The sequence below is a fragment of the Prionailurus bengalensis genome, chromosome D3 (genome assembly GCF_016509475.1).
Source record: "Prionailurus bengalensis isolate Pbe53 chromosome D3, Fcat_Pben_1.1_paternal_pri, whole genome shotgun sequence".
Taxonomy (NCBI): domain Eukaryota; kingdom Metazoa; phylum Chordata; class Mammalia; order Carnivora; family Felidae; genus Prionailurus; species Prionailurus bengalensis.
In genome coordinates, this window is record NC_057356.1 from 90,239,730 (window position 1) to 90,259,766 (window position 20,037).

At 41.4% G+C, this 20,037-nt stretch overlaps 1 protein-coding gene across 1 annotated transcript in view; it reads left to right on the plus strand.

The window, feature by feature from the left end:
- ZNF407 (zinc finger protein 407) overlaps positions 1 to 20,037 on the plus strand; it is a 456,451-nt gene that overhangs the window by 172,188 nt on the left and 264,226 nt on the right. Inside the window, exon 4 of the mRNA XM_043559094.1 lies at positions 2,825 to 2,899. Within this exon, the coding sequence (XP_043415029.1) occupies positions 2,825 to 2,899 (75 nt within the window). The remainder of the gene's footprint in view (positions 1 to 2,824; positions 2,900 to 20,037) is intronic.

Below are 20,037 nucleotides of genomic sequence, written 5' to 3' on the forward strand. Positions count from 1 at the left end.
CTCTACCCTCCCCTCCAGGAGCAGGCCCCACACTAGGCTCATACTCAGCTGTCCTGGCTGCCCTTCCTTCTGTGGCCTGCTGTTCCCTGCTCTGTCCCCTGCCAGTTCCTTGCCTCCTTCCCTCACAAGCCACATTCTGGAGCCTCCAATATAGAATTTTGATTCCAATATCGAATTCAGATCTTCCTTCTTCTTTTTGTTTATCCTCTTATCACTATTCAAGATGCTTGTTCTTGTCTGTTTCACTAGTGTTAACATTTTCTGAGGTAGGACTTGTAAGTGTTGCCTTGTGTGCATCGCATCTGTCTAGAACTGTTCCTTACCAAGCACGGGACTTGCTGTGTGCCCGCAGGAGTGCAGCGGGCTGGGTGCATCCTGTTGGAGGCTACAGGTGATGGAATGAAAGCTCCGTGGAGGCACAGCTCTGTCTGATGTGACATATTAGTGCACTACACAGGAAGTGATCAGCACATGTGGGGAAACACGATGGAGGTCAAAAGGCAGAAGTATTCATGAGGAAGAAGGCATTTCACTTGTATCACTTTTCAAAGTTGCGGCTGTTTTTGTTTTATTTCTGATGGTATCTAGATTTTAAAATTTCCAAAGCAGTTAATATGCTAAAGATATTAATGCAGTGCTATGAAGATGGCAGTGAAAGCTAGAAGACGTTCAGTATCGCAAATTGTTTGCAATGTTTTGTTCATGTAAGTTGGTAAGATTATTTTAGCCATGTTTGAGTTATATTTTTTAATTGAGGATGATACTGAGACTTTGATGCTACTTGTACTTTGTATAGACCGAATTTAAAGACTTTATACGTCAAGTCAGGTTTCAGTTGAATGGACATTTTACATTTGGCTGTAATTGAGCTATATTTTAGTATTATAAATTTTTCCCGTAATAAAAAAATTGTTATTCCTCCAAATATTTAGTGTTACATTGAGCAGATAATTGAGAAATTATATTAGGTAGAAGCTTTCTCTCGCTGTGTACTCTAGTTTGCTCCCCTGTGCAGGGTAATATTTTTGTTTCCAGTCTTAAAACTTAAACATTTTAATTAATAAAATTTTTTTTCATTTAGAAACTGCACTGTGGTTCTAAGCTCACGTCTCTTAAATTATACTTGGTCATGTAAATAAGCTTTGCTTTGCAACTTTGGGTTCTTAACCTTTGCTCTTTGCTATTAGCTTTATGTTTTTTTAATTATAGGAAAATAGAGGACAGTAGGGAAGTTATGCCTTAAATGGACTGTTGTTATTACTGCATTCTTTTTTAAGGAAATGAAAAATGTTATTTATTTTGTCCAAACCAAGCAGAAACAAATATAGAATATCTTGTACCATTATTCTTGCTAAGCATTTAATATCATCACTCTTTGATTCTTTACATGTAATCATTTTTCCATTTTAATGATTGATAGCGTGATCAGTTATTTATAGTTGTAAAGCATGTATTGTCCATATCTATTACCTAACATATAAAAAAGAATGAATGTCATTTTCAGTGTATACACATACATTATTTGAATAATGAAGTCACAGTCATTTAAAAAATGCAAATACATTGTTTTAGCCTCAAAACTGAGGTTCCCTAATATTATAGGAAAATAACCAAAATAGACCAGAAATGGGGGGAAAAAACACACACACACACACAAAAGAGGCATTCACAGTTTTAGAAATTGTTTCAGTGTTAGCTTTTGACACGTCTCTTCCAGAAGGCCGCAGTACGTTATAGTCTTACATTGCCCGTTTGTGCAAACATGTCCAGATGAATTCAGTGTTTAATGTTAAGAATCTTATAACATGCCAATTTGATTTGTAGCCCTTCATATCATAGAATGCTAATTAAAATCATATTTTTGCATATGTCATGCCTTTCATGTACATATGCAAATAGATTCTGTTGCCTTTCAGCTATTGGTAATTAACTTTATGAAGGACAGCTGTAATACATAATTAACAAAAATGTTTGCAAGCCCTTTTACACTGGAAGTTATAACATTAAATTTCTTTTTTTTTTTTTTTTTTTTGCTTATCAAGAGAACCATTTTAGTCTGATGCTTCTGAATGAGATCTAAATTGTTTTAAATAATCACACGATGTAATTAAATTGATGTTGTACTGTATTCAGAAGGAGATAACTAGTGTTCCATGGACTGGGTGCTGATTCCTGTCCATTTCATATTTATGAAATCAAAATTGAATTAAGCTGATTTGTGTATGAAATAAGATAGTGTGTCAGGTAATACTTTTTGTTTGTTTTAGTTATTGACATCTTCTTGGCACTTAAGCACATTTTTTTTTCTTTTTTTGCATGTGCCAGAGACACAATAAACATTTATAACATTTTTAAAAACCTTTTTTCAAATTATTACCATGTTTTCAAGGAAGCTTCATGGAAGCTATTCATTTTCTCTTTTATAGTCCCTTAAATATTTAATAAAATGACATTTTCTCAAACTCATTTCATGATTGAAGTGTGGGATCAACTAGGGGGCAATGAATGTTATGTTGTGGTATTGCTTTATCTTTCTTCTGATGGTGAAGACAGTGACTAAGCTACGGTCATTGTTTTTGTCCCTGTTCACACACTCAAGTAAGAAAACAAACCATTTAATTTCAATTCACTTATTTCTTCTGGTCTTCAAATATCACAGTATATTTGATCTGTATGCAAGCATCTGGTTTACCAAGAACACCATTGTAATATGCACATTCCTGTTGTATTCATATATAAATGCCTGTTTGAAAATACTTTCTGGACAAATTTTTAGTAGAGAGTTATGACTGAATTCTATAATTATTGTTATTTCTTTCTTCAGGGTTGCTTTTGTAATGAAGAAGCACTTAAATACCCATCTGCTAGGCAAACATGGAGTTGGCACCCCCAAAGAAAGGTAATTTTTGTTCATTTTTAAAAATTTAACAAATACAGTTATGTTTTCACTTTAGGCTTTGTTTAAGTGCCTTCTAGAATTTTTATCAAGTCAGTTCATCATGTTTGCATTTGTGGTACTCTGTGGTCTAATAATATATTTTATGTCATTCTCCCCCCAGAATTTAATGTCATTTTAATTTTAAAAATTATAATCTAAAAATATTTGAAAGGATTTAAGGGACTTTGAATTTGTGAAATAATCTTGAAACAGTAGAAAAGTTGATTTAGAGGGGATGACCTCTGCACATGTGTATGAATGGGCTAAAATAAGTATGTAAAAGTAAACTTGGTCTATTTTTTCCTGTATTTTTATTTTGAGGTTTTAAAATAATATTTTTAAATTCTTACTGTAATTAAACATTGCTGACTCTAAAAAAGAAATACATCTTGTGTCATCCCCAAAATAATACTATAGTTGCCATGTCATGAAAAATAACACTACGATTATTATGTCATCAACTGCCAGGCCTTCTTTTCTCTTGCCACTGTGTCATAATTAGCTTCGGCACATATACTTAATTATATTAGGTGAGCAGAAATAGAACAATGTCAGCTATCAGGTGAGTTTGGCTACTTCTGAAATTTTTAAATCTGTACAGTGTACAGCTCACCCAGAGCTAGTAAAACCCTCTCTTCTTCCTTCAAAGACACAGTAGGTTGCCCCCAAACCCTCCGAGACGGCATCTCAAACTCTGTAGTTGCTCCTGGAAACTTTTGGTTTTTAATACTTTTTTAAGATGTCAGTCACGATGCAGATTGTTCTGTAGCCCAGGACCTCCCAGGACTTCTTCCTTATTTGTAAATGTTTAATTGCCTTTTTAAAACATTTAAAATGCTCTTACCAATATTTTCTGTGTTTATAAGCAATTTACCTTGACACTTCTTTTGAGGGCATACTGTTTTCTTAGCGTTTTAGTTTGGACGTGACTACCGCCTCAAAATATGGAGTGTATGCCTGCTTCCTTTTTTTTTTATCTTTGGGTTTCTGGGACTTCTGTTGGTAGCATTAGATTTAATTTGAGCCTGACTGTATGTGTTGAACACCTCCCGAATGCATTATTCTTGAAATTCAAAAAATTCTATATTATTTAAATTATAATTCAAGAATTGTCAGAGTTATGTTTCTTGAGTGTTTATGAAAGTAGAAACAAAACTTTTGTAAGTACTATGTTTTTGTTGCTTTTACATGCATTATCTCATGTTATTAGCAGTGCATTATTCCAGTTTTACAGATCTAAGAACCAAGATTCAGGAATAGGCAATAATTTATTCCATATCTTATAGTGAATACATGTTAGAATTGTTATTATTCTGACTCTAATCCCATTGTTCTTCCTTGTACTAATTATCCACATTGAGAATCTTTATATACAGGTACTTAGGCTATTTGGTTCACAAAATAAATTACGAATGGTGAAAACAGTCTAGGTCATTTAATTAGTAAAAAGAAAATATTTCCTACCATATAACTAGTATATGTTTTGGACTCAAATTATATCATTTTGCCTTTTATTGAGGAATTGTAAAGGGTGAAGTAAGTGTTCATATTGTTTCATACTAATGAAAAATTGGGCACCTTACACATATTTTCATCCTTGAAGCCCTTAAGAGCAGTAGAAACCTCCTATGTATCATGACAGGAAATTGAAAAGCCAGGTGTACTATTTGGTTTTCCATTTACCTGACATGGTTTGGTCCTAAAATCAGAGAATGAATCTCAGGTGGGGAAAGCACGTCCCGTCTTTGGGGCCGTAACCCCCTACGTAGTCCAGGGTGCAGGCCCCACCTCAGCTGCACATCTTCCGTTGAGTTGCTGTTTCTATTAAGACCTCTGTGTCTCAGAACACTTGTTGTTTCCGGTATGTGTTTTCAGGGTGCTCCCTCTCACTGCATAGAAATGCGACGTCAGAAAGCCAGGGCCCCAGCAGCAGTGTTGGTTTCCAGTAGATGTGTGTAGCTGGGGAAGGTCCTGTTTAAGTAGCAAAATCTAGCACGGTCGGTGCCAAAGGGCTCTTTTCTTCCATTCCACCTTCCTCCCTGCCTTGGCGAGGGAATTGATGGCTGTTAATGGTTTTAGGAAACAAAGAAACTCTTTATCAGCATGTTGAACCCTCACTTTGGGCATTACTGTTCTCAAAATTGAGTTAAACCTTTTTTTCTTACCTATTTAAAACATTAATGCCTTGGCTATAGTTTTGCAAGCTTGCTGTATTTTAATTTCTCCAGGACAAAATAATCAGCTTACTTTTTTATGTTTTAAATTTGATTCTCCCCTCTTATGCGTTGCATATTATAGCAAATAGTAATAGAAGTTAGCCAAATAGGCCGTGACAATTAAATTAATAATGCATTTTGTTTGCAAGTATTTAGGCCTTGTGCTTTGACTGATGTATGCAAAAATGATAATTTATTACCAATAAATTCATGTACTTGCACTGTAGTTTGATGAACCAGTAAATTTTGTCAGCATGACTGTCATTAGCAACAGTAATTTAGATAATTTCAAATATATATGTTTTGACTTCATGAACACCTGAAGTGGTGGCCTGTGCGAGAACATAGTTTTTTGTCCCTAAATTTGCCTGAACTTATTTTAAGGTAGTACATTACTGTGTTTCTGAAGTCTCATATACTTAAATATCAAGAACTCAATATAGCTACATCTGATTCACGTTCCAAAATAGTAAACTCCAATTAATTTTCAAATTCATTCTAAAGTATTTCCTATTTTAAATAAGTAATTCTGTTCTTAATATAGTAAGCCAAAGTATCTTTATGACTCTTTGAATTTGCTAATAGTAATCTAGAAAACGAGCCTGTGCACAATTACCACAACTGAAACAGCCATAATAAGTCTATCTCTTGTGAAAGCCAGGCGCATATAACAACAGAAGGAGATGGCCTTCCTAGTTCAGTGCTTGTGTGGATCTATAGGAGGAGGCAAAGGGCTCACTGGGAATCTCTGAATTTGTGGTGTCCAGGCACCAGCGGGAGGTATCTGCCCAGGCAGCATCTCAGGAAGGCTCCTAAGCCCCCCAGCTACTTTCACCCAGGGAATTTTAAATTGGATCCATGCATTAGACAGTCTAAGAGCTAAATAATTTCATGATCAAAGGAAGTATACCTATTTTTTCGATTTATTAATGAATATCTACATCACAACCTTAGTGAAGCCACTTTGTAGGCCTCTGCTCAGATTCTCAGTCTCTGATAGAGCATTATTGTCAACATGACTGTGGGGGGTGTTTAGGCCTTAGGATCGGGGAGGAGGCAGGGGGTCAGGGGTAGGCTCAGGGCTAATTAGTGCTTTTGTTCCAGTGAATGGGTTTCCCCCAGGCCTCCTTCAGATTCTTGAGCTGTGAGATTTGTGTTGGCCCTATCCCCTTTTATCAGACTCTTGGGATTGTGGTTAGCCATCTTGCTTTTAATGGTACCTTTGATCTTATTGCTAAGTAAAATCTTTCCCCCACACTTTTATACATGCCAGGTGTTACCTAGACTAAACTGTGGGGTAGAAATCCTCACAACTCTGATACTTGGTTCTAATTTCTTGTAACGCATTGTGACCAGACGTGACATCGTGTAGGCCTTTGGGGTCTACCTGGTCTCCTTTCCTTTCTCTCTCTTCTCATAAACTTTTATGTTTATATGTTAAAATTTTATGAAAACATCATTATTTCCTGCTTTTCAGTTTAGATGGAAAACATCACTCTTTTTCTTGAAACATGAAAGTATCCCAGACCGAAACAGTCCTGGGAAAAGCATATATACTTGCACAGGGAGTTGCCTTTGAAGCTTTGCTGGCAGTGGTTTGCGTTGATTAGAAACTTAAGTTGCTTTTAAATGAGAAAATAATACCTTTTTATAAAAACTGTGAATGACATATATTTAAACAGACTCAAATTTTTCCTCTCAGAAGAGGATGAGGTTAATTCATTATTGTCACTTGATTGTCTGTTTTTAAAAGTTACCTTGGGCTAAGTTGGCACGTGATTCTTTAGTGAAGGACCAGAATCTTTCTTAGTGTTTATGCCTCATGGTTTTCTGAGGGGGTAAATACTGTTTTCTGTCACTGAAATGGGTAGCTTATTCTCATGGATACACTGAGATACTTTACTTTGTGCTATATGCCCATCTTAGATCTCCATGGAGTGTTCTTTCTCCAACTTGTGGGTCACACTGTATGACTGCTGGCCTTGGGCCGTCTCTCTCCACCCCTGCTGCTTGTTGGCCTTCCCTCTTATTTCTTCTCTTACTCGAATGGTTAACAGAGTTTCCTTTCTGCCCTCCATTTCTTTTTTTTTCTTTTCTTTTCTTTTCTTTTCTTTTCTTTTCTTTTCTTTTCTTTTCTTTTTTTTCTTTTCTCTTTCTTTCTTTCTTTCTTTCTTTCTTTCTTTCTTTCTTTCTTTCTTTCTTTCTTTCTTTCTTTCTTTCTTATTTGGCCTGATTTAGGAAAAATAAAGTGTTTATGGGCTCTTCTCTGATTAAAAAAATACATACACACACACACACACACACACCAGAAATAACTCTTGAGCCACAGTGGAGGAAAACATGTCTTCTTTCCATCGTGGCTTGCTTTTTTTAATGATTGGGAGATTGTCCTATTTTAATGACTTCATATTGCGTGAGCTCAGGACTCTTTCTCTGTCTTTTCCCATTTCTCCATCTGCAGATAGTATCCAGTGTAGAATTAGTGTCCTGTGATCATTTGACATGGTTTTATTGTGAACAAGTGGGATTGAACAGACAGATGGCCCTTCTAAATAATTACTTCTACGTGGAAAGATAGATAGAAGTCACATCAATTCATCTAAAGCCAAGGTTATTTATTATTTTTAGAAAATTTCCTTTTATACTTTACTGACTTAAACTGACAATTTATTAAGGTACACATGGAGATAAGTATATATTTTCCACCAAAGGTATCTTGTCAGCATCTGGGAAATATTTCTCAATTAAACGGGTAATTTAGATGTTCTATGGTTGCTTCATGACAAATGTTTTCTTACTGAAATGGGTATTTTCTAACTCTGACTTGATGAATTTTCCTCATGAAAGTTAACAAAGTTGTCAGTGGTCTGGAATGTCAGTTCTCAGATCCTCGTTTGTCTGCTGAAGTTTCCAACTTACTTTTGAGGGAAGAAATTTGGACCTACTTAGAGCTAACTGTCATGGCTCATCCCCAAGGAGATACAAATCCCTCTTTTCAGTCTCGTGTCTTCATCTGGCTCCTCAACGTCCGTGAATCAGGGCCTCCCCACTCCCCCGTCAGCGGAGTGTTCAGAAGCCCCGCGGAGTGTCTGCATTCTGTATGTCTGTCCGGCTGTTTTAGTGCTGTCCACGGTGCGCCTGTCCGGCTGTTTTAGTGGTGTCCTCGGTGCGCCTGTCCGGCTGGTTTACTGCTGTCCTCAGTACGCCTGTCCGGCTGGTTTAGTGCTGTTTTCGGTGCGCCTGTCTGGCTGTTTTAGTGCTGTCGTCGGTGCGCCTGTCTGGCTGGTTTAGTACTGCCCTCGGTGAGCCTGTTCGGCTGATTTAGTGCTGTCCGTGGTGCGCCTGTCCGGCTGGTTTAGTGCTGTTTCCAGTGTGCCTGTCCGGCTGTTTTAGTGCTGTCATCGGTGCACCTGTCCGGCTGTTTTAGTGCTGTCGTTGGTGCGCCTGTCCGGCTGTTTTAGTGCTGTCCGCGGTGCGCCTGTCCGGCTGGTTTAGTGCTGTTTTCGGTGCGCCTGTCCGGCTGTTTTAGTGCTGTTTTCAGTGCGCCTGTCCGGCTGTTTTAGTGCTGTCCTCGGTGCGCCTGTCCGGCTGTTTTAGTGCTGTCGTCGGTGCACCTGACCGGCTGGTTTACTGCTGTCGTCGGTGCGCCTGTCTGGCTGGTTTAGTACTGCCCTCGGTGAGCCTTTTCGGCTGATTTAGTGCTGTCCGTGGTGCGCCTGTCCGGCTGGTTTAGTGCTGTTTCCAGTGTGCCTGTCCGGCTGTTTTAGTGCTGTCGTCGGTGCACCTGTCCGGCTGTTTTAGTGCTGTCCACGGTGCGCCTGTCCGGCTGGTTTAGTGCTGTCCTCGGTGCGCCTGTCCGGCTGGTTTACTGCTGTCCTCAGTGCGCCTGTCCGGCTGGTTTAGTGCTGTTTTCGGTGCGCCTGTCCGGCTGTTTTAGTGCTGTCGTCGGTGCGCCTGTCCGGCTGTTTTAGTGCTGTCCGCGGTGCGCCTGTCCGGCTGTTTTAGTGCTGTTTTTGGTGCGCCTTACCGGCTGTTTTAGTGCTGTCCTCGGTGCGCTTGTCCGGCTGTTTTAGTGCTGTCGTCGGTGCACCTGTCTGGCTGGTTTACTGCTGTCGTCGGTGCGCCTGTCTGGCTGGTTTAGTACTGCCCTCGGTGAGCCTGTTCAGCTGATTTAGTGCTGTCCGTGGTGCGCCTCTCCGGCTGGTTTAGTGCTGTTTCCAGTGTGCCTGTCCGGCTGTTTTAGTGCTGTCGTCGGTGCACCTGTCCGGCTGTTTAGTGCTGTTTTTGGTGCGCCTGTCCGGCTGTTTTAGTGCTGTTTTCAGTGCGCCTGTCCGGCTGGTTTAGTGCTGTTTTCGGTGCACCTGTCCGGCTGTTTTAGTGCTGTCCTCGGTGCGCCTGTCCGGCTGTTTTAGTGCTGTCGTCGGTGCACCTGTCCGGCTGGTTTACTGCTGTCGTCGGTGCGCCTGTCTGGCTGGTTTAGTACTGCCCTCGGTGAGCCTGTTCGGCTGATTTAGTGCTGTCCGTGGTGCGCCTGTCCGGCTGGTTTAGTGCTGTTTCCAGTGTGCCTGTGCGGCTGTTTTAGTGCTGTCGTCGGTGCACCTGTCCGGCTATTTTAGTGCTGTCGTCGGTGCGCCTGTCCGGCTGTTTTAGTGCTGTCCGCGGTGCGCCTGTCCGGCTGTTTTAGTGCTGTCCTCGGTGCGCCTGTCCGGCTGTTTTAGTGCTGCCGTCGGTGCGCCTGTCCGGCTGATTTAGTGCTGTCCGCGGTGTGCCTGTCCGGCTGTTTTAGTGCTGTCCGCGGTACACCTGTTCGGCTGGTTTACTGCTGTCCGCGGTGCGCCTGTCCAGCTGTTTTAGTGCTGTCCGCGGTACGCCTGTCCAGCTGTTTTAGTGCTGTCCGCAGTACGCCCGTCCGGCTGGTTTACTGCTGTCCTCGGTGCGCCTGTCCGGCTGCTTTAGTGCTGTTTTCGGTGAGCCTGTTCGGCTGTTTTAGTGCTGTTTTCAGTGCGCGTGTCTGGCTGGTTTAGTGCTGCCGTCGGTGCGCCGTCCGGCTCATTTAGTGCTGTCCGCGGTGCGCCTGTCCGGCTGTTTTAGTGCTGTCCGTGGTACGCCTGTTCGGCTGGTTTACTGCTGTCCGCGGTGCGCCTGTCCAGCTGTTTTAGTGCTGTCCTCGGTGCGCCTGTCCGGCTGCTTTAGTGCTGTTTTTGGTGCGCCTGTCCGGCTGGTTTAGTGCTGTTTTCAGTGCACCTGTCCAGCTGTTTTAGTGCTGTCCGCGGTACGCCTGTCCGGCTGGTTTAGTGCTGTCCTCGGTGCGCCTGTCCGGCTGCTTTAGTGCTGTTTTTGGTGCGCCTGTCCGGCTGTTTTAGTGCTGTTTTCAGTGCGCCTGTCCGGCTGTTTTAGTGCTGTCCACGGTGCGCCTGTCTGGCTGGTTTAGTGCTGTCGTCGGTGCGCCTGTCCGGCTGTTTCAGTGCTGTCCGCGGTGCGCCTGTCCGGCTGGTTTAGTGCTGTTTTCAGTGCGCCTGTCCGGCTGTTTTAGTGCTGTCCTCCGTGCGCCTGTTTGGCTGATTTAGTGCTGTCCGCGGTGCGCCTATCGGCTGGTTTAGTGCTGTTTTCAGTGCGCCTGTCCGGCTGTTTTAGTGCTGTCCTCGGTGCGCCTGTCCGGCTGTTTTAGTGCTGTCCTCGGTGCGCCTGTCCGGCTGTTTTAGTGCTGTTCGCGGTGCGTATTCCCTTCCTTCTGAACATGCTTCCGCCCGCAACCTCGGTGAGCACCATCGTGAGAGAGCCGCTTTCCTCCACTGTGTTACTTGCTTTCTTCCTGGTTTTTGTGATAATTGCTTACATTTAGGGATGTTTTAAGAAGTAACCTTATAAAAGTCGTATCTTTGTTACTGTGAGCTACAGGTTGCTGCTCATGAAAACAGGTCACATCTTCCTTGTGAGACTTGGGGGCCAGTTTCTCTCTGGTCTTTATTCCAGGAAAGGTTGTGCCTTTCTAAAACAACTTGTTATTTTGGTCTTAAGCACCAGCAAATCCTGTATGTAACTGAGCTTTCCTCGTTATGTTTACTGCCGGGAAGCTCCGGGCCGGAGTCGTTGTCCGTGTCTGCACGGTGGAGTGGGCTCCGTGGTACGTGCATTTCATGTACTTCTGTTACTTCGTGTTTCCTTGCTTTTTTCCTTCTGGCAAATTCCCGTTTTATGTGAGCAATATGTTTTAACCACCTCACATAAATCAATGCTCACATAATTCAAAGGAAGTTTTGCAATGGGAATTTTTGTAAAGTAGGGTCAGTACTTGGGACTGTGTATGCCTTCAGCTTTTGGTGTGGGGGCAATGTGTTTAGCATTGTGCAGTCCTATTAGACTTTTTTAAAATTGTCCTTGCCCTGCGGTATGAACACTTAATGTACTTCCTTGCACTGATTCAAATGGTGTTTTTTGTTTCTCATGATTATTTGTTATTTTGAAGACCGATTGCTCCTAAAGTTTGCTAAGCAGACAGAATTAGTATGTACTCGGCAGGGAAAGGGAGGATGCGTTTATACCAGGACATCCTCTCTCGTTCGGTCAGAAATGAGAGCTGCTCTTAGTGCCTCATGGTTATGTGATCACATACCTTCTTAGTGCATCATGGTTATGTGGATCAAATACCATATTTACCACTTTAAAAGAAATTCTCAAGTTGGTAGTGAAGGAATTCTAAGTGTTAGTGGTATATATATTTGTTATAGAAATGTAAGATTGTTTTCTGCTTTTTCTAAACTTTATTCTTTAGTTCTAAGCCAGCATTTTATCGAGTATTCATTTCTGTATTTTATTCCTGGGCATTAAAATATCATGAATATTATATGACTTTGTTTTTTAAAAGAGACTGGTTTTTATACAGTTGTCTATAATACATCCAAAGAAAGAGAAGAGCTACACAATGATACAGAAGAAGGTTTTAGGAGAGGAAAAAATCTTGCATAAGGTTATTATGCTGATAAAGGCATCTCATTTATTTATTGGCTTATTCTTTCTAATTAAGTTTATTTATTTTGAGAGAGACAGAGATAGCACGAGTGGGGCAGGGCAGGGGCACGGGGGCGGGGGGAGAGAATCCCAAGCAGGCCCCACGCTTTCAGCACAGAGCCCGACGCGGGATTCCGTCTCACAAACCTGAGCCGAAACCAAGAGTTGGGTGCTTAACCGACCGAGCCATCCAGGTGCCCCTGTTGGCTTATTCTTCCTGTAAACGTTTATTACTACAGTGATGGCTGTGTTCCAGAATCGAGATGGTATTGGTATTTGAAGATGATAACAGCTTCTGTTCTTACACCCCTCAGATTTGGGGCTGCTGAGCTGAGGTGCAGCTTAGGCACATAATACAAACATAAAGGTAAGAGAGAATTCTGTGGGGGTAAGATTCTGATGGACAGACACTTGGGTGCTATTCCAGAGTGTCTGAGAGAGGTGTTATTTTAGGATGGATGGTCAGGAAGGACCTTTTTGCTGGGGCTACATTGTAAGTGTAACGTGGGCTTAGAGCCTTCCCAGCAGAGCATGGTGAGAGGCCCTCTGTGAGGTGTGTGTGAGCTTCACATGCCCTGTTTCCACGAGCCTGCAGTGGCCTGGGGCGTGGGGTTGGCAGAGAGTGGTAGGAGATGGAACCCTGAGACCACAGACTGTGCACTGTGGGGGAAACGGTCACCACTAGGAGGATTTCACTTAAGGGGATTATGGGACGGGTTAGGATGAGCCTGGGAAGCTGGGTTGGAGTCCGACTGAGAAGAGCCTTGAGCCCGGTGCCGGTGACCGTTCGCTCTGCATGGAAGAGAAAGCCAGGGAAGTTAGAACTCTTGGAATTGTTCATCTGTCACGTGGAGTGCAGACACCAGGGAGAGACTGCAGGCAAGTGGGCTCGCGTTGTCACAGCGACGTGCGTCCGTGAGCCCTGTCTCCTTTCCCTGGCTGGCTGCCTGGGCCCTTCTCTTGTTCCAGCTCCAGTGTCCTTCTGCTGCATCGTGCTGCAGAGCCAACCTGCAAGAAGCCCCTTAACCGCCCGTTGTATTTTGTCAGCCACGTTCTTTTCTCAACTCTGTAACCCGTTTTCTTCCCTTCTACATACTTTGCCTACTCCCCCTGCCAGTCACACTGGGTCCCCTCTGTCCTGCTGGCCAGTCCAAACATTCTAGACTCTCCGCCCGAGGCCCCGGTCCTGTATCAGTCCCTTTCTTGTTTATTCCATCTCTAACTGGTCTTGTTTTTCATCATATTCCTATGGAACGTCCGTGAATAAAGAATAGATATGTGTGTGTGGTTAGAAATTCCTCTATCCCACCACTTCCAGCTCCCAAAATAAGAAACCCAAAAGACTGTAATAATACTGCATACATTATAATTATGTCATGTAGTACTACTTTGTGAGTTATTAGACCATAGATGTATGGTTTAGTACTGAGAATTTTTATTCTATTGTCTCTTCTCTTATTCCTATATTGAAATAAGACAATTGAATTTTGTGGCAATAGTGAACTGTCTATACCTTTTTTAGCATGAACGTTCAAATTACTTTGCATGTAATAATACATTGTTGTTTAATGTGACAAATTAATTTTTAAGGGATTTCTTTTTTTTTGCTATGCTTTAGTAATTCATTCAGATCTTGGATATGAGAATATCTGCTATTTTAACTTTTTTTTAAGGTCAGGGAATAAATGATTCCAAATATGATTGATCAAATATGTTAAATGTTCGGAATATAGGTGTTTTTCCCTGGCAGGCATCTAGAATATTTTTGGCCATTCTCTTCTTTTATTTCACTTAAATTACTTTTAGAACATTGGAGCTTATACATCTGGACTCTGACTAAAATATGCCTTAAGCTCTTATCTTTAATTCCCAGTCAGTGCCAGAATTAAAAAGAACAAAGGCCTATATGTTCACTGCAGCCTTCAATTATGCTTAATTACCAACTTTTACACAGTTTCATTATACAGTACTGACTTTTTGTGAGAGGTTCTTTATATTCATGATGTCTTGGTAGTTGCTTATAAAAGTCCAAGATTAAAATTTTTCCTGAGGAGTTTTCAGGAAACTTATAACCTTTCTGAAGGTAATTTTTATAAAGTTAGATCAAAGCAAATTTGATCATCCATTTTAGCAGATGAGAAACAAGGTGTTTACATTTCATTATGCTATGGAGCTCTGATAGGAAAAATCAAGGGTTTACATAAGTTACTCTCTAAGATATTTCTCCCCATTTCTTGGCACTGGGGTCACTTGTATAATCAATTGTGAGCTTAAAGCAAAGGGCGTCTCCACTGGTTTTATGGCTCTGTTGCCCTTAGTATTCACAGGAGAAAACAAGCAGACTCCGATGTGCCACATGAGATGCGTTGACCCTGTAGTAATGCCAGTGTTTCACCCAAGCACCGTCCTTCATTCCAGCCAATCCTTCATTCCCTTTCAGAAGAATCATGATGTCTTTGATGCTTACTAAAATGTTAGCACCTCCGCAGATTGAATCATGTAAATGAACACATAGGTTGAAAACTGTCAAACGCTAGTACTTTTCTGTAAATCAACCTAATTTCATTTTGAGTTACTTCTAGCATGTGATCCCAACATAGAGACCTCCTTTTCAGAGAAAGTCCTTTTCATTGAGTTTTAATGTAATTCCAGCTCTTTTCTTGTTTTATGGATGATTTCCAGCATGGTGTAGTAAGCATGATATAGGAGTTGGGTCAAGACAACATGAAAAACTCCCGCCCACTGCCCTGCTGGAAGCCATGTCTCCGTGTCCTCTAGGTGGGTCACACATATTGTCTGTTCAAGCAAGGTCCAGATTTTGTCTTATTGGAAATGCCCCCGTAAATTTTCACTCTCTATAATCACTTCTTCCCACCAAGGCCAGTGTACTATTTAACACATTCTACTTTACAGCGTATGCCCTGTTTCCACAGGAGATGATTTCTTGAGGACGTTGTTGGTGGCTTTCTTTCTCTGTCAGCTTTTCAGAGGGTGATTGACACTCCATGAATATTGCTGGATTTAAGATACTAAAATCTTCACTGAAATTTTTCTTTTTGTAAGATGGCCTTTTTCTTTGCTGGTCTAATACATGATTTATGATCACACTATGAAGAAGGTATCACAGATTAACATAGTTTATGTTACTGTAGATGATCCTGCCTCTTAGTGTAACCAAGCCCAAGTGCATTCTTCTGAGTCAGTGTGACTTTCTCACCTTCTCATCTGTGATGCTGAGGACGACACCTGTTCTCAGTTGTCAGGGTTGTGGTGAAGTGAGCATGAATTTATAGTTCTACTATTATAAAAAATCACAGTCTATGTACGCGTAACATTTTGTAACTTAAAGAGTGCTTGTTTTTAGATGAATACGTATTAAAGAAGCTTTCAGTTGCTAATGTCTAAATAATATCTGTGCCCCTTTTTCCATGCTAATCTGGTTGAGCAAATGATTATGGGAAACAGCAGATTCAGCAGAACATACATATGGAAGTTTGTATTTAAATTAAACTCAAAGTTTTTGCATGTTAATTATAACTGATGATTTTCTTTTTCATTATGACAGCATTGTGGTGTTCACAACGTCTTTGTCTCATTTCACATTTATAAATCACGTGACATGGATATGACACATATTGGCAGACTTACTGCTGGATATCAAGTCTTTTACATTTAGGGTTTTTTGGGTTTTGTTTTTTTTTTAAATACATTGTTTCGTGATTACTAGATTTTGAAGGTGAGGAAAAATATTAACAAAGGATTTAACCCAATGCTTATTATTTTTTTATTCATACTTGTAATGATAACAGTATATGGACATATTTCAAAGCTTCAATGCATTTTTAAGTTTTCTCTTCTGTTAAACAGCAAACATAACGTATGTAGAATAGAACCGCGTAAAACCAAACAAGAGCATAGCTACTCTGCCTGCACCTGGCAGAGGGTCCCAAAGACCACATCAGTGACGAGGGACCTTCTCTGCACCTCAGCGAAGCCGTGGGCTCCTCAGCAGAGTAAATGTCTCCCGCACAGAGCTACTGTACTGTAGGCCGTTGACTTCTGCAGATTTCACACTCATGATAGAGTTCATGTGCCAGTGGTCACACAGAATTTAAATTCCTCTGGACATTGTGGTTGGAATCGGACATGCTCAGAGCCACCGGTCAGAGCTCCTAACTCGGCTGCTGCTGGAGCCCAGCCTGCCCGCCTCGGCACTGCTTCGTCTGTTGTGTTCTTCCTGTCCCAGGTCTCCAGTGCCTCTCAGGAAGTGGTTAAAACCAAAACAGTTTAATCAAGTGGTTCAACTGCTAGAGTTGATGATGATGAAAATAGGGAAAGAGTGAACAAAAATCTGAGAAGGTAATCATTCACAGCTGGAAGTTCGAGGTCAGGATAAATTAAAATCTGGTGCACAGTGTTCTAATTCTCAGGTTTGGTGGTGAATCCACCGACGTTCATTACGTTATTGAATGTATAAATAAAATGAGACGGGGCCACTGATGGACCGACGATAATTTATTTCTGGCCCTGTTTCGTGCACCACGGTCTTTTTGGTAAGACGGTCACCTCCCACATTCAGATGATGCACCCCACGTGCTGGCGCGCAGCGAAGAAAAGGTGGTGTGAAAATTTTTATTTAGTCGTCTGGCTAGGAAGAGAAGTGCCCCACTTAGTGCAGGAGGAAGCTTTGGTGAGCGCTGAAGTGACTGCTCTCTGGCCATGCCATTAATGCAAAACACCTGATGGACTTTCAACAAAAATGTCATGTGTTAGAAGATCATCACTCTTTAGAAATTTATCTGAAATATCACTGTGAACTGTTAGTTTATGTGGCTATTTTACTCACATTTATTATGAGCAAAATCTGATTTGGAAATCTTAGTGTTCTTCCTCGCATGGCGTGAGGTTGACGGTGGAGGGACCCGCTGTCATTCGTGGCGTAGAGAAGCGGTTTCTGCAGAGCACGGCAGCTCTTAGAGAAGGGTCCTGAAGCCCACACACGTTCCTCACAGACAGACGCCGGGGTTCCCGGCAGCCGTGCCTGACCTTGCTTGTTAGGAGTCCTGATTAGCCTGCTGCAGTGTCTGAGAACGAAGCCTGGGCGAGCTCAGTCCCTGGAGATGGAAGGGTTTGCACCAAGAGACGGAAACTGTGAATTTCAATCAGAAACCGCCGCCTCCTCCGAGTGCCCGGTTTTCGCCGGCAGGGCTCTGCTTTGCAGTTGTTTTTCCCCTGGTTTAGCACCAGTTCCATCAGCCCTTCCTGCCCACTGTGCTGCTGAGGCCCCATCCGGACGGCCAGAGGGCTTTCCTCGGTTGTGACAGCTTGCTTCCGCTTGCTGCTCGGTGGGCGGTGTCCCGTCTTCGCACGTGTCGTCTGGGGACTGTCCTGGTTCCTCATTGTTTTGGTTGTGGAGACTTAGGTTGATGTTACTGCAGTAATGATGTTCTGAAGTGGAGTGGAGAGTTACTTTCTTTTCCTTAGTGGAAGGATTCATAGCTTTAGTAATGATTTTAGACCATATTTATAGAACCACTAAGATTCTAAAGGGGTAACTTAACTTTTGAAAATAACTTACCAGCCTTTATAAAGGAGGTTATATTCTATAGGGCTTTCTAAGGGTCTCACTTCATGTGCCTGGCAGATGTCAATGCCTGGCTGTGTGTAATTTGTCCTGACACTAGGTAGCTTACTGCAGAACTATATAGATTTTTGGATTTAAATTTTTTTGAACATTTTTATTTAGTTTTGAGAGACAGAGAGAGACAGACCACGAGCAGGGGAAGAGGCAGAGAGAGAGGGAGACACCGAATCCGAAGCAGGCTCCAGGCTCTGAGTTGTCAGCACAGAGCCTGATGCCGGGCTTGAGCCCATGAACTGTGAAATCTTGACCTGAGCTGAAGTCAGATGCTCAACCGACTGAGCCACCCACACACCCCAATTTTTGGATGAAAGGGAACCGTTACATTTCACAGATGTGAAAACAGTTTCAGGAACACTTGCCTTAGATCATCTAGTTCTTCAAAATCTTGGCAATCCAAAAGTCATCTGTGTCCACAAATTTTGCAAATTTCATTACTTCCTTGTTTGGTGAAAAAGAATGGTGGTTCCATAGTTCTTTGGTACAGCTCTGCTCTTTCATGGCTGATCTTTTGATAGTGTTGCACATAATGCTTAATAGCTTCTCAGCACTTTTAATCTTAGTAACTGCTGGTAAATTATGTGCACCTTAGTGTATTTGTGGAACGTAATTCTCCCCCCTTTTAAGGTGCTTGTTCATAAAATAGAATTTATAAAAAATGGAGAAGTCTGAGTGTATTTGTGTAATTGAGTAAGACATGTTTGTTTTTAATCTGACTTATATTGCTGTGAAACTTTTATAGTGATGCTGTTTACAGAAATTACAGGCTTACTTTGTTTCTTCCAATGATCGCATCATTGTTAGCATTCGTTGCGATATAAAGTCTAAAACGAGATTTTTCTTGAGAATATTACACAATGAAAAGGTCTGTCAACTGAACAAAGGGGCAGTATTCTTCATTTAGCAGTAGGAAAGGGGTAGGGGTACGTGTCAGACCGTGGAACTGATGGCAAGATAAATCCGCGCGTGTAATACACATTTGAGGCCAATGAATTCAGCTACTGGTGCATAATAGGCCATACCATCGTGAATATTTCCTTGTTGTTCTATACAGCTTTTAAAATTAAAGTTGCATTTAATTATTACATATAAATATATTGGAAACCTTTTGGTGGAAGTAACTGCTCATCTGTTGATATCAGAGGTCTGAAAAAAAGTTCCTGTTAGAAATTACTTCATTATTATGAGTTTTATTGTAGTTAAAATATCACAGTGCTCAGTAGTTTAGAAGTTCTTTCTGTAGAAAGAATATCTTTCTACATTAATTCAGTAGCCAGTTTTGTCACAGATTTTTCCCTTATGTTTTTTTCTTGAGGTATAATTGGCATATATTATATAAGCTTAAGATGTACAACTTTATGATTTGACATTTGTATGCACTATAGAGTGAACACCACCATGGGTCTAGATACCATTTGTCACCGTACAGAGACCCCCTTCACCCATTTTACCCACCCCCCAAGCCCCTTCCCTCTGGTGACCACCATTGTCTTCTCTGTGTCTATGAGTTTGTTTTTGTTTTATTTTTTAGATTACACAGATGAGTGAAATCATACAATACTTATCTTTTTGCATTTTAGTTTTTTCACATAGCATAATACCCCAGAAGTCCATCCATGTTGTCACAATTGGCAAGGCTTTTTTCTTATGTCTGAGTAGTATTCCTGTGTGTGTGTGTGTGTGTGTGTGTGTGTGCGCGCGCGCGTGCGTCTGCGTATCTGTGTGTTTTGTGTATCGCATCTTTGTTCATCTGTCAGTGAACACTGAGGTTGTTTTGTAACTTGCCTATTGCAAATAATGCTGCTGTGAACATAGGAGTGCATGTGTCTTTTTGAATTATTGTTCTTATATCCTTTGGATGAATACCTAGAAGTGGAGTAGCTGGACTTAGCAATGTTGTTTGGTTTTTTTTGGGATGTGATGCCAAAGACAAGGGAAATAAAAGCAAAAATAAACAAATGGGACTACATCAAACTAAAAGCCATCTGCACAGTGAAAGAAACCATCAACAAAATGAAAAGACGGCTTATTGAATAGGAGAAATTGTTTGCAAATTATATGTCCAATAAGGGGTTAATATCCAAAATATATAAAGAACTCATACAACTCAACAAGTAAACAACCCGTCTAAAATGTGGACAGAAGACCTCATTTTTTTCATTTTTCCAAGGAAGACATACAGATGGCCAACAGACACATGAAAACATGTTCAGCATCACTCATCATCAGGAACA